This window comes from Amphimedon queenslandica, unplaced genomic scaffold, assembly GCF_000090795.2.
Source record: "Amphimedon queenslandica unplaced genomic scaffold, v1.1 AMPQUscaffold_13362, whole genome shotgun sequence".
Classification (NCBI taxonomy): Eukaryota; Metazoa; Porifera; class Demospongiae; order Haplosclerida; family Niphatidae; genus Amphimedon; species Amphimedon queenslandica.
In genome coordinates, this window is record NW_003546402.1 from 151,397 (window position 1) to 165,227 (window position 13,831).

Sequence of the window (13,831 nt, forward strand, 5' to 3'; positions counted from 1 at the left end):
AAGAGTGGTATCAAGAGTACATAATATTAAGGAGAGTGTCCTATGCACCTATAGTAGCCTGCTACTCTTGGTGGTATGCAATTTTATTAATTTAATTTTCTAAAGCCGACCATAATTATACTTGACAATGCATTATGAAAAAGTATTTTATTAATTGAAAATGCAGCTAATTCACATTAACTTATTGTGCATCTAAAATTGTGAACACTAAAATAATGGAATACCTTGCTTCCTCTGCCTCTTGTATTTCTGATCTCTCTTTGTCAGTTAGTTCTTTCATTTTCTCTCTACTGTCTCTAAATAACAGGTGTATGTACATTGTATATGCACAGTATATGTTCACTAGTACTTGTAATACATGACATATCCATCATATCCATGATATAATCGTAACGGTGGTTGCGTGGTTGATTTGACAGAATACCAAGATGCCTTGCTCTCAATATCAAGATATGACATGTCAAAGAAAAATGGTAATGGAGCCTAAAGTTACAAGGTGAGATTAATATATTATATTAACCAAAGGCTAACTGAATGAGAGATATACTTCTTAGAAATTCCACTTAATTCTGACAGCTGAAAAAACAAGAAAAACAGCAACAGATAAAAATAAAAAATTAAAATAATAATAATTTATTAGGCAATTTGAAAAAACTGCATAATTTTAATAATTATAAAATAAGCCATGGGCATGGTCAACAACTAGTTAATTATAGTGGTGGGCGATACTGTATTTTTTTGATTCAGTACAATACTGAGTATTTCCATTCTGTTATTGATACTATTTGATACGACATAACCACACTCAACCATACCCTTTATTAATTAATTTTGGTTAATTAATCACAATTATACGTACACACATATGCTTAATTAAGGTGCAGTTAGGGATATGGCCTCAGTATCAATACTGCTGCTTTTAAAATTTTGATACTAATATATACTACTTGATACCAGTCCAGTATCAGTTTTATCAATATTTTGATATAGTACTGCCCACCACTAGCTAATATTCATGGCACATGGCTAGGAGAGAAAGAGGAAAAGCTGAAATTTATTTTAGCATCTGAAGCTCTACTCAAAGAAAGAGTTGGCACAAAACTGTTGTCTAGACATTTAAAAGAGACTGAGGTCCCCTGGTTTGGCAGTTCCCACCTTTGGTGCTATGGGATTCTACAACAGCATCACTAAATGAAAGAAAGCAACTTTATCTGGCACTAGAAGAAATATAGCTCTGGAGTGCTCAGTCAAAATGATAGATATTTGAAATCAATTAAACTTTGTGGATAGAATGATGGAATGACAACCCATCTGCTTAGTACCCGTCTGCACAAGCGTGGTGAGTCCAACAACAATAATAATTATGTATAATAATAATAATAGTACATAGTAGTGATAGTACCCACTCATAGTCTTATAACTGATTCATATACAGTACTAACACATGTACATGTAGACCAATAATTACTGGTGATGTCATATATTTTTACAAAAATACCTTTTCAATAATATGGCTAGCAATATAATCATCATCCAGTACAATATCTTCCATTGGGTCAACTGAACATTGTGATGGGCGCCATCTTATAACATACACTTGTATCTGCCATTCATGCAACTTTTTTTCTGGCCCTAAGAGTAACACATTAACTATAAATACATGTACATGTACATGTACATCACATAAAGTACAGTATACTGAAATATTATTAAAAAGATATACCATACAAGATGATTTATTGGCTAGAGTAATATTTTAATAAATTTGTGTATGGAAAGTTAATATTGGTGATTTTGTACCACATGCCATTAAGCATGCTCAGACTGAATCAAAATGGTAGATTTTACATTGGTGATTTCTGCATAGAACCATAGTCTCGCCCCACCCCTTCGCTATGGGGCGAGACTACATAGAACCATTACTCTTGATAAAACTGATATTAATTTCTTGCCAATAGGTCATCTTGTACAGTACTGACCTTTCAATTGTGTCACATACATATCATTACTAGCATTTATCAACTGATGATCAAGATATATTGTATCAGGGGATGCTCCTATCTTTTCACATAATCTCATTCTACACAATAAGTAACATGATATAGTCACATAATAGTCACATGATGTACTTGTCTAATTCAAGGATACAATCAAGTCCCTGTGCTTTTGCTTCTTTAATAATTTGTTTCTTAAATTCTCTCACTGGTGTATTTTCAGAAATAATCAACTCCATCATATAATTAATAAACTAAAAATATTTAAAATACAAATGATTATAAAGTACATTATTCTTACTACTGCTTCATTAACTTGTAACAAATATAATTTAATTCTGCACTCTTCATTTTTTAAAGCTCTGCCCAGTCTTACTATTAACTAGGAGAGAAAAAGTAAGCAAGAGATTAAATGAGAGAGACAGAGTAACTATACAAGTAAGACACAAAGTTGCTACCTCAAATCCAGAATTGATATCAGCATCCTGCAATGTCTTATTCAGACCCTCCATTTCAAATTCTCGATTCATGACAAATTTATACACTATAAAACCAGAAGGTGGTGCACCCATCAGTGGAACTAGCTCCTCCTTCAATTGGGCTAATGTTATTCTGCTATCAACTTCTACTTGCATCCCTGTATTAAATAAAATAATAAAATTATGATACAACTTTGTTTAATGAATAGTTGTTCTTACTTCTTCCATTTCCTTTAATTTCTTTATTAACTGATATAATTTTCATTATTATTTCCCCTCTTTTATTAGTTGTAGTCAGAGTAGGTTCAGGTCCAGGAGGAATTGTAATGCTCAACCGTATTGAGGTGAAGTGAAAAGCAATAAATTTGTACATCAAACTATCATTGTACTCTTTTTTATAATCTTTGGGATTTGATGATACATATAACTGAGTGTGTTATAAGAAGGAAAAAAGTGAAAGTGACAAAATAAAATAGGTTTTCTATATTGCATAGATCTACTACAAAGTACTGTTGTCACTTTGTGTGTGTTTGATTCCTTTTAACAAGTATATGTAGGTACAACTGCTCTATTGTGTGCCAGCTAGGCTGCCAGTAACCATGTGGACAAAGTGGATGAGATAATAGAATAAATGAAAGGGATTGGAAACTTCAGTTGCGTGGGTGGATTATCTCATTAATATTATTAGGTTGCCTAGCAACATAGCCTGATGTAGGCAAGTTACCCTTCCCGGGCTTCTTCCTACACTGTTTGGCGTCCTACTTCATCTTGTAACTCTAAAGTGACTTGTGTTCATCCTCTGCAATGATAATTAGAGGCATTTCAGAGGCGTATTTAGGGGGGGGGCTGAGGGGGCTTGAGCACCCCCCTCAGGGCTGGGCTCAGAAAAAATTACTGAAGTCCTGGACTCTTGCATCACTACCAAGCCTCTTAGCAAAGTTATCTAGCCCCCTGATCATGATTTCAGCAGTTTCCAGTGCTTTAAGGAGCAATCAGAAGTACCAGTAACATAGCAGTATGCTTGAAATGATCTTGGCCCCACCCGTAATTGTCGAAAATGCAGGAAAAGGCCGTTTTACCGCCGTAAAAGTGGGTGTGGCCAAAATCGCGGCGCGCTTCGCGCGCCCTCAGCACCCCCCTTCTCCAATTCCTGGATACGCCCCTGCATTTACAGAATACAGATATACAGTCTGTCTGATTTTTGAAGCAAAATGATATTGATAACTACGGATAAAGTTAGATTTATCCACTTTTTTGAGAATACAGAAGTAATTCCAGAATTGATTATTACCAACTATTCTATTACATAATTATGGAGCACACGCAACATAAATGATCCCAATGACAAATTTGATGACTCATTTATAATCAATTCAAAGTTTTTGCAAGAACCTTTGTTTTATAACTTTTCTTTACAGTTGAATGATTGACACATTTCAATGTGATATGAAAAGAAAAGCTTGATGTACACTTGAGGGCATGCACATACAAGTACTTTTATGTATGTGATTATGATATAAACACAGTTTGAGAAAAACCATTATAAAGTATTGCTGTGTAGCCTGTTTATAATCTTTTATAACTTTTCCTTATTGTAAAAATGAAAAATTGCTATAAATAGAAAAATTATTATGGCATAGGTAACTAGCATTTCTTGCCGCAAACAGAAGTTTTCTATTCCTTTAATTTACTCTATTATCCATGGCATAGGCATTATACAACTACATATGTAATGAAACACAATACATGGTTTATATCCCTAAACTTAATGCAATAGAAGGAAAAGAAATGAGTTATCATTTTAGTCTTATTGTGGACTGGTTCACAGGGGCATGTATGAATCCAATTACCATGCATACAGTTTTAAATACTAGCATCAGTTAAATTAAGCGATTGTTAAAATCTTACAATTACTGATTAAAGTAGCAGTGACATGCTATTTAGCATGCTAAAATGAAACAAAATGGTGGATTTTATAAATAACTGGGCAGATGCTCATTGTATCCACCAATATTAATTGCCCAACAACATTTCCAGCTTTAGGTACCGTATAAGTGGTTTTTTTCGAGGGAATTATATTTCGCGAAATCTGCTAAAATTCCAATTTGCGGATTTTAATTTCGGAAATTCTACCACATGCGCCACGAGGGTACCATATTAAATTGCTTTTTGCAGATTTTATTTTCGCAAATCAGGAGGGAATCCACAAAATTTGTGAAATTTGTAACCCTCGAAAAAAACCACTTATATGGTATGCTCAAAGGTAAAATAACCTTGTAGGCAAAATTACATAGCAGTTTTAGTCACAGTATACCAAATGGCATGCCTGGCAAGGCTCAACTGAATTGCTTAAACTGAAAACAGATATGATACACTAGCTTGATCTGCAATACATGTGTCATAGGAGAAGACATTTTTCATCTAATAACAGAGTTATTTGTTACAAACTATTGCTACACAAACAGCGGTGATTATACATAAAAGACAGACATGACACAAACTGTGTTGTTTTAGTATGGTATAAGAGTTTTAGTTTTAGTTTTAGTTTCCTATTTCTTTAATTTTAAGTTTTAGTTATGCAATGGCAATAATTTTAGTTTTAGTTATTGTTATCACTTCAAAATTGTATTTTAGTTTTAGTCTTAGTTATATTCTTCTGGTACTTCTAGTTTTAGTTTTAGTAATAGTTTAATTCACCAAAATCTTTCCGATAATGTAAAAACAATTAAACCATAAAAATTAAGAACCAGTAAATGAACTGAATGATTTGACCAACAGTGCAGAGCTAGGCACTGGTGGTCACACCTTTTAATTATACTGCAATAGTTCCATTAGTTACTAGCACTCAATTTTAGTTTAGTTTTAGTCAATGTAACACACAATTGAAGTTTTAGTTTTAGTTATAGTTAATTAGTACTAGTTTTAGTTTTAGTTAAGGAAAACAGCTCACTAAAATAGGTTTTAGTTTTAGTTATTGTTAACTAAAACAACACTAACACAAACACACATCTCAAATTATGTTTCATCTGGATCACAAAGCTAGGTTTATAGAATACGCTGGTGACATCATTATGTTTAACACAACATAAGACCAACTCCATTTTAGTCTTATGTTGTGTGCAAAGTAAGTGAAGTCACAGGTGAAGTTGTGTACATATATTGCAAACCTAGCTAATGGGGGCTGTCTGTACTTTTGTGTATGGACTAACTCTGTTTCCTCTAAGTACCATTCCTAAAATACTTTTGGCATCACTAAGTTCATAGACTGCAACCCCCTGGAAAGCAATAACCTCCATTACTAATCTCATACATGACGAATTGAGATAAAGAAACTATACAAAAAAGAGAGGGGGAAAAAGAGAATATAGTTAAAAATTAATTTTTTCAATTTAATTTGCCAAAAAATGTAAAATTTATATTTCAAGACCGTATTTCAAGATTTATTTGGAAAGTTAATTTTGCAAAAAATTGGTATAAAATGGCAGACAGATCTGTGGAATAGATTTTAGGCAAATTTGTGATGAAATCTACAGTCCCCAAAAAATTTTGTGTTGTATGGTAATGAAATTTACATGCATGACCCCTAAAGACCCAAAACCACAAAAATTTAATTTACAAATAAGGATTTTGTAAAAATTATTTCATGCAAGATTTTTATGTGCTAAAGTTAATATATTCTTCCTCTTACGTCTCCTATATGCTGTTTTAATTTTCCAACAGTCCAACCTCTTTCACCTCTCATTGGTTTATCTGGTCCTATTTTACCAGTTGACAGATCAACCACTGATATCATTAGACTAATACCTATCATCAAACATATTTACAATAACCAAGCTAAATAATCAACTACACTCACCACCATCACTGTATTTCTTAAATATTTCATTTTCCTTGCGTGTTTCTAAAAATAATGCAAAAGAAGGACTATATCTAGCCCTACCCGTAAGGCGTCCAATAGTTTGATGCTGAAACTAAATTTAATAACAAAAATAATTATGATGATAGAACTCAACTTACCTTATTAAGATCCAAGGACTGATTCATTACACCATCAAAATAATTATATTTAACTAAACGACATCTGTCAATAGGAAAATGAGGAGCTAATTTCATTAACTGAGAATTTAAGAGATGAGAAAATAAATGAACAAAAATGGAAGAAATAAAACCTCATAAGCTTTATCCAGTACTAAGGGTAGTAAATCATCTTCATGTACTTCAAGTGACAGATTCATCAATTCCCCAGTAACCGGATGATAACAAAATAATCTGAACTATAAAATTAAAGTATAAGTACATACCATATAGCAGGAAATTTTTTATGGCTCAAAATTTTTGTGGACTTTGCGTTTTTTTTCAAAATTCTCAAAAATAAAATTCACGAAAATTAATTTGATACGGTTCAAGATGGCCAAAATGTAGAAAACCACGAAAAATACAGCCACAAAATTGATTTTTAGATGGATCCGCGAAAATTTTAGGCCATGAAAATTTCTCCCTATACGGTATACATTGTTTGTCTCGTTTTTACTTTACACATTTCTTTTTTCATTTTTTGTTTTTCTCTCTGTTTCTTATCCTCAGCCTCTTTCAAATCTATTCAACAATTAAAATGATGCAGTAATCATGACACACATAATCAATAAAACCTTTTATATCATTTATCATTTTCTCATTGTGTTCTCTTTCATTAATCAGTTCCATATTCTTTAATGTTATTCTTTCTCGTAATTCCTCTATTGTTTTTTCATTGTCTACTAGTGGCTGATAGTCTGGACTTTTCATTGCTTTAAGGTGAAATTTGTAGTCCTCAATTTCAAGAGCCATTCCTCTTCGCAATTTGCTAGCAGCTTTCATTAATAATATTATATAATTAATGTAATTACATGTAATAAAACTAATCTAACCTGAATCAGTATTACTTGAAAATGACCTCGAAATATCAGATTTTATTTTTGATAATTTTTCTGACATTTCATTGTTTTCATCTTTTATCTCATTAAACTGAGAGCTCAATACAGTCAACTCTTCATAAAGTGGTTCTTCCTATATATTAATAATCATTATAATTAATACAAACTAGTGAGATATATCTATACCTCAACTTCTTTAAATGATTCAGTATCACTTTGAACATACAATGACTCTTTCTATATACATAAATTAAAGTTTTGTTTTGTACAACATGTACATATACATGTAGCTACGTGTGTACATTGAATGAACTACATATACATAAAGAACTAGTACCCAGTAAGCATGGTAATTGACGCCAATGAACAACAGACAGACAACTTAAGTACATGAACCTCACTCATAATACATAGGACAATTTAAAAGTTTTACTACAAGGGATTATCACAATAATCATGGTATTTGTTGATGTAAGCTGATCATTTAACAGCAAAATTACTCCAAATTATGACATAAACTATAAAAATTTAAATAGATTGGTAAGTAGTTCTCTCATCATCTCCAACTCTTAAATACAAAGTTTGATTGAAGTTCCTAATAATCTCTCTTGCCAGTAAAATATTTCATAAAAAATGCTTTGTGTAGTAAATAAATAGCCATAAGAATATTATCGAACATTAATTTTTATTATCACAATAATGATAATGTATTCACAATTGATATATTGATACATTGATTATATGGCAGCATCCTTACTATTAACAATGCATAACAGTATACAAGATACCTTGGGTATTGTTGTTGATAATCTTTGCTTCAATTCAAATATCTCCTATTACAATGTATTGTACTGGTTTATTTTCGCAGTGGAAATTTTTGCAAATCTTACATTTCTAAGATTTCGCGGAATTAATTTTTGCGAATTGCTTGCAGACTGCACCACGTGGCAATGGAGAGACAAATTTCACTGTGAACATTTTTTGCAAATGATCACCAAACTGCAAAATTCACAAAAATATTTTACCACGAAAATAAACCGGTATATGGTATATGATTTAATGTGGTAACATAACATATGTACCTCTTCTTTGTTACTGACAGCATCTCTTAGTCTATACTCAACTTCTTTAAGTATAATATAAGAAATAACCTAAAATAATAATTATATCATAGAAGTAAGTAGTAAGTATGTGCATACACACATTTTGATATACATTACTTCTGAATAACAAAATTTTGGAACACCAAATTTTGTTATATTGGATAGAAATTTTCATTAAAGAGAATTTTTTAAATTAATAGCGAACGTTTTTGCTAAGTTTCATTATTGGAGGTTCCATCGTGGCTGCATAAAATGTACATGTAAATGCACTGTAATGTCTATAACTGTAAAAGAAATTATGCAATATAGTAACAGACCTCTGTATGTTGCTGTAAGTCTTGAGCCTTTTCTTTTAGTTCCTAAACAAAACAGTATTCATAAAATAATTTTCACCTTTTCACATTATGTACCTTTTGTCTAACATCTTGTCTCCTCCATAATGTTAAGTTACCAATAGTCAGTTTCTTTAATCCTTGTCCCATTAGTATATGAATATTCTCTATCATCCTCAATACAGTAAACCCAACATCAGAGAAAGGAAAGGAGCAAGTGACAGAGATTGAAGTGGAGGTTTCAATATACTTAATAATCAGTAGTTTACCAGATACTTCTGACAGTATATCCTTAATATCCTTTAGTACATGTTCCTCGGGCTCCCAGTCAAAAATTAAAGTAACTGTTTCACATTGAAGATGAGGAATGGAAGCAAACCTTTCCTTTAAACAAAGACTGATAGAGAGTGACATGCAGAATTCCTTTAACTCAGTTCTATATGCCTTGATGTATTTTTTAGCTTCAGTGATCGCCATTTCTTCTACTACAGTATGAAGGAGCTCGATATTAGTCAGTGAACACTCATTACAAATAAGACGCAAGACACTAGAAATATCACGACACTTCTTTACTTTTGTACACAGAACTGTGCTACAACAAGACAGTAATTCTTTTATTTCTTTTAGAGAAGGAGAATTCTGCTTGATAATCTTGCCAACATTGTAAAACATCTTTCCATAAGACATTCTCATTGAGGTAAACTTCCCAAGTAAGCTTTTTGAAACAGGAACTTGTATTTCAGCTACAAAAAATAATATTATGTTCATAGAATGTAAAGGAACATTATAATCAATACCTTGAGATGCTAAAGGTTGGGAGGAGGAACTACTAGCAACTTCAGTATGAGAAGACATGACTATTAATTAAATAAAATAATGCAGAGATACCATATTTTGTGGAGTTAACTAATAACTTCTAAATTTTAGTGGTTTTGGCAGTTAATGTACTGCAGGGGTCATGCAAATTTTTGTGCTTTGCAATTAATTTTGTTACTATAATAATTATTAATGAATGCATTATTACTTTGTGGAACCACAGATAAATCTTTAATAGTCTCAGGAACCACACCCACTTCCGGAGTAGGGAAATACTTACCTAAACACATTATAAAAGTTTGAGCCAATTCTCATTACATTTTTGAGTAATGGTATTTTTAAAACTAGTGACTATTTTAAAAGCATGGCCATGGCTTTTTAAAATTTGGTTGTCAAATCTATTACATTTTCTAATACATTAATCTTATTAGAAAGTCTGAGCCAATTCTTTCTGACTGAGTTATAGACAGTCATCAGAAATCACCTCTAACTTTATTATAATTATTTTCAGATATAACATACATGCACTTACTAATATCATCCAGTATAGCTTGTCCTAATTGTACATTGGTACTTATTGTACACAACACATTAGCAAATGTATGTAAACTGTTGGGGTCAGTTTGAACAGCTTCATTGACAGCAGTTAACAGAACTTCACGTTGATTAGGAATAGAAGAAATAGCTGACACTATTCTGCTAACTGCTTCTTGTGTTAACATACGTTCCGCATAAAGTAACCAAGCAATACTAACAGAATCACAAAGAGACTGAGACAGGACAGTATGACGACTATTAAAAATAATAATAAGAATCTGATGTTCTATGATAAAAAATACAATGATTATAGTTACACACAGTTATGGTTGACTCACTTAACTTCTCAGCTACAGCAGTTTCATTCATAGATCGTAGAGCATCTGACAGTGAGTCCAAGTTGGCTCCTCCTCTACTGTCAACATTATCAGCTCTGCCTAACCATTGGGAGAGGCATTCTGTCATACACCGAGATACATCTTGAGGATGATTCTTTTCAATGACGTCCAGTGTCCTCTTTAGTAGTCCCAGTCTTAGTCCAAACTCATACCATTTTGTTTCTGGAAAGCCACATCTCTTCAATAAATCAAGAACATCAATTAAGTCATTGACACCAATTGCAGGGCCTAACAAAAAAACAAAAAACCAAAAAACAAGACTGTAGTGGATCCAAATCACTATACGTACCCAAACAAGGTGGACTAGTGGCCATACTTCCATTAAACTAAGTGGACCGTGTCCTGAGGCCAGGACCTCAAAAAACGAGACAGCTTCTTTCGGCTTCTTTTCTCTCTGGTTTGCTAGTTATTTTAGGCAGGGGTGAAAAGTGAAAACTCCTAGGAAAACTCAAAGGAGAGGCGGGCCAGGGCCGCCAGGCAGATTATAAAAAGGTGGGGCTGGATCTGCAATAGACTAGAGCTAGATCTTATTACCAAGCGCTAGCGCTTGGTATGTAGGGTTGAGTTGGATGAGAGTATGGCAAGCCAATAGTATCAAAATTCGACTACCTCATACGACATAAGAATGCTCACACGACGACTTAAGATCACAAGGCGACTTAAAACTCATGACGACTTGTATAAGTTTTATTTATTATTTTTAAGAGGGAGGGGGAAATATTAATTATTTAATTTTAACCCTTTGTAAACTGAAGGAATCGAATAAAAATGGCAGAGACTGCCATCAGTTGGACTGATCGTCAAATCTCCTTATTGTTGTATTATAAATACTCATAACTGGGCCCGGAATTGTCAAATCATTATACTTACTAAGAATAATTACATTCACAATAATGATAATAATAATTCCAAGAGAAGTGCGGAGGGAAGTAGAGGTAACACTAAGAGAAAAAGGAGGGAGAGGGGAAAAAGAAAATAAAAGTACTTGGAAAAAACATTAGCATTAAGCATAAGTGTAACAATGATTATTAAATCAAGTACAATTAAAAGTAATTAAGTGCTCTAATGTTGACACATACAATTTTACTCCATATAGTCATTATACTCTCTTGTATAAGATTCACTTCATTTTGTAATTAATGTATCTCATCAGTTGATATAAAAAATGACTTTCTGTGACTGTGACTATGGAGTCAACACATGAATTAATGAATTATGTATTTTCTCCACATGAATTCGGGCAGGTATGTATGGAATAGCTGAGAATGCATAGTTTGTATTTTTCTCATCATCCGTTTGCACTGACTCCACATTGATTCTACAGACTGGGTGTGTGCTCCTGTTACCGGGTCAACAAAATGTAGGGAGTGGTTGACAGTATGATGGGTATAGTTCTGACCCAGTAACCTATCCAAGCCATTATATGCTCCCCACAAATCACTGTATATGACACTCCCTATACAGAAAAGAATCAAAATCATAACTGAACATGTCATACTGTACCTGGCCGGATAAAACTAGTGATGATCGGAACTAATGTCAATGCGTCTCTCGTGTCAACTTCAACTGACAAGAAATGAATTCCCTGTGTATATAACCAATGTCAAAGCGTCTTTTGTATTGACTTTAGCAAAGAATAAATTACCTGTGTATCTTTCAGTCCCTCCAAATACCCAATGACCTTCAACTAAAGACCCCTATTATACTTCCTACGTCCGAACTTTGATTCATCTATCTCCACATCTATTCCTGGACCGCCAATTTCAACAGGGTGATCAATAAAGTATTGAGCACAAACATCACGTATAAAGTTGTACGAGTCTATTCCTGTTTTTTTCGCTAATCTAAAAATGTGACATTTAGATGTTACTGCTTAATGCCACGTGAAATTTATCTGAACTTCTTTAATCATATCTCCTAATGACGTCTTTGTCGACCATAGATGAATGATCCTTATAACCTTTCTTTCTTCTTGGTGGGTCTGAAGGAGTGGATAGCTTCTCTTTTCCCTCTTTAAGCACTTAACCTCGAGCTTAACTTTGTCTGAGCAGCCATTTTGAAATGTGAGAACACGTGGGTGGCTGGCTGCAATTAGTTCATGGTGCATGTATAGAGATCTATAGCTACTGTATAAAAGCAGATAAAACAATGCATGTCATGTATAAAAACTAGGAGGCTATAAAGTTTGGCCCTTTTATACCACTACTAGGAGACTGGAGTAACTTTCTTCCTTTCCTATTGATTGCAGTCAGTAAAATCTTCAAGATTATTTCATTTTAATGATAAAAATTTTAACTTTTACTGAACTCAACTAATATAGATACATCATATATGTACATCTTGACATAAATTTGGAACCTTAAAAATTAAAATTTTAATAGAATTTCTACACAACATAATATTTTTTGTACATTCATTATAAAAAGATGTGCATGTGTTGGTGGCTCATTTAGCTATGCTGCACAGTAGTAGTTGTAGAGCTGGCAATGATAGTTCAAATCGCCATAAATACATGCAATCAAAATTTAAAAGAATTATTAAAAAAAAAATTAAAACTAGTATATAAATCTCTAGCTTCAGTCTTGAGTATCAATCCACTTGACATTTCATCTTTATTTCAGCTTTACCTATCAATGATAATATTAAAGTCCTTACACAAACTTACTGTTATTATTGTTATTTTTCGTCTTGTATGTAGTGCTCTTAGCATCACTAGCAGTAGTAACCACTAGTGATCCCAGGCAGCGCCACGTGGAGGCGGCACTACACTGCTGCCCAAAAATTTTAAAAACCTGGCCCAACACTCTTGCTGAGGCCTAGGTTGTAAAAATAATAATAAATAATAATAATAAATAATAATAAATCATAAAAATAAACAATAATAATAAATAATAATAAAAAATAATAATAAATCATAAAAATAAACAATAATAATAAATAATAATAAAAAATAATAATAAATCATAAAAATAAAAAATAATAATAAATAATAATAATGAATAATAATAAATCATAAAAATAATAAATAATAAATAATGATAATTTAATAATAATAAATCATAAAACCTAGACCTATAACCTATACGTACACTATATAACCTGTATCCTATAACTACCTGTTTCCTAATTTCTATACTATAACTATTTTCTAATTTCTACTACACAATAACTACACCATAGCCTAATATAACTATACCTGCTTCCTAATTTCTACTACAATACCTACCTATACCTACAACTTATTTTGTATACACAATGT

The 13,831-nt window shown here is 32.4% G+C and overlaps 1 protein-coding gene and 1 long non-coding RNA gene across 2 annotated transcripts; both read right to left on the reverse strand.

Moving 5' to 3' along the window:
• Positions 1-181: 181 nt before the first annotated feature.
• On the reverse strand, positions 182-7,791 carry LOC109582708 (ubiquitin carboxyl-terminal hydrolase 47-like). Its single transcript, XM_019997591.1, has 19 exons — positions 7,783-7,791; positions 7,573-7,623; positions 7,381-7,519; positions 7,123-7,323; positions 7,005-7,069; positions 6,643-6,747; positions 6,491-6,589; positions 6,330-6,444; positions 6,162-6,277; positions 5,683-5,805; positions 2,693-2,900; positions 2,453-2,631; positions 2,296-2,376; positions 2,130-2,248; positions 1,980-2,080; positions 1,499-1,632; positions 532-576; positions 350-483; positions 182-296 (listed from the first exon to the last, which is right to left on the reverse strand). The coding sequence occupies exons 1-19, from the start codon at positions 7,789-7,791 to the stop codon at positions 182-184; spliced, it is 2,139 nt and encodes a 712-aa protein (XP_019853150.1).
• A 382-nt stretch (positions 7,792-8,173) lies between these two features.
• Positions 8,174-8,915, reverse strand: LOC109582712 (uncharacterized). Its single transcript, XR_002185198.1, has 4 exons — positions 8,900-8,915; positions 8,807-8,848; positions 8,469-8,537; positions 8,174-8,219 (listed from the first exon to the last, which is right to left on the reverse strand). It is a non-coding gene; the product is annotated as an uncharacterized LOC109582712 (long non-coding RNA).
• Between the last annotated feature and the right edge of the window lie 4,916 nt (positions 8,916-13,831).

Excerpts from the sequence above, each read along its gene's own strand:
- LOC109582708 (XM_019997591.1), bottom strand. Across the intron at positions 6,278-6,329 it reads TAAGAAATACAGTGATGGTG|GTATTAGTCTAATGATATCA; the intron begins GTGAGTGTAGTT and ends GTTTGATGATAG. Across the intron at positions 5,806-6,161 it reads TAAAACAGCATATAGGAGAC|TTTCTTTATCTCAATTCGTC; the intron begins GTAAGAGGAAGA and ends TTTTTTGTATAG.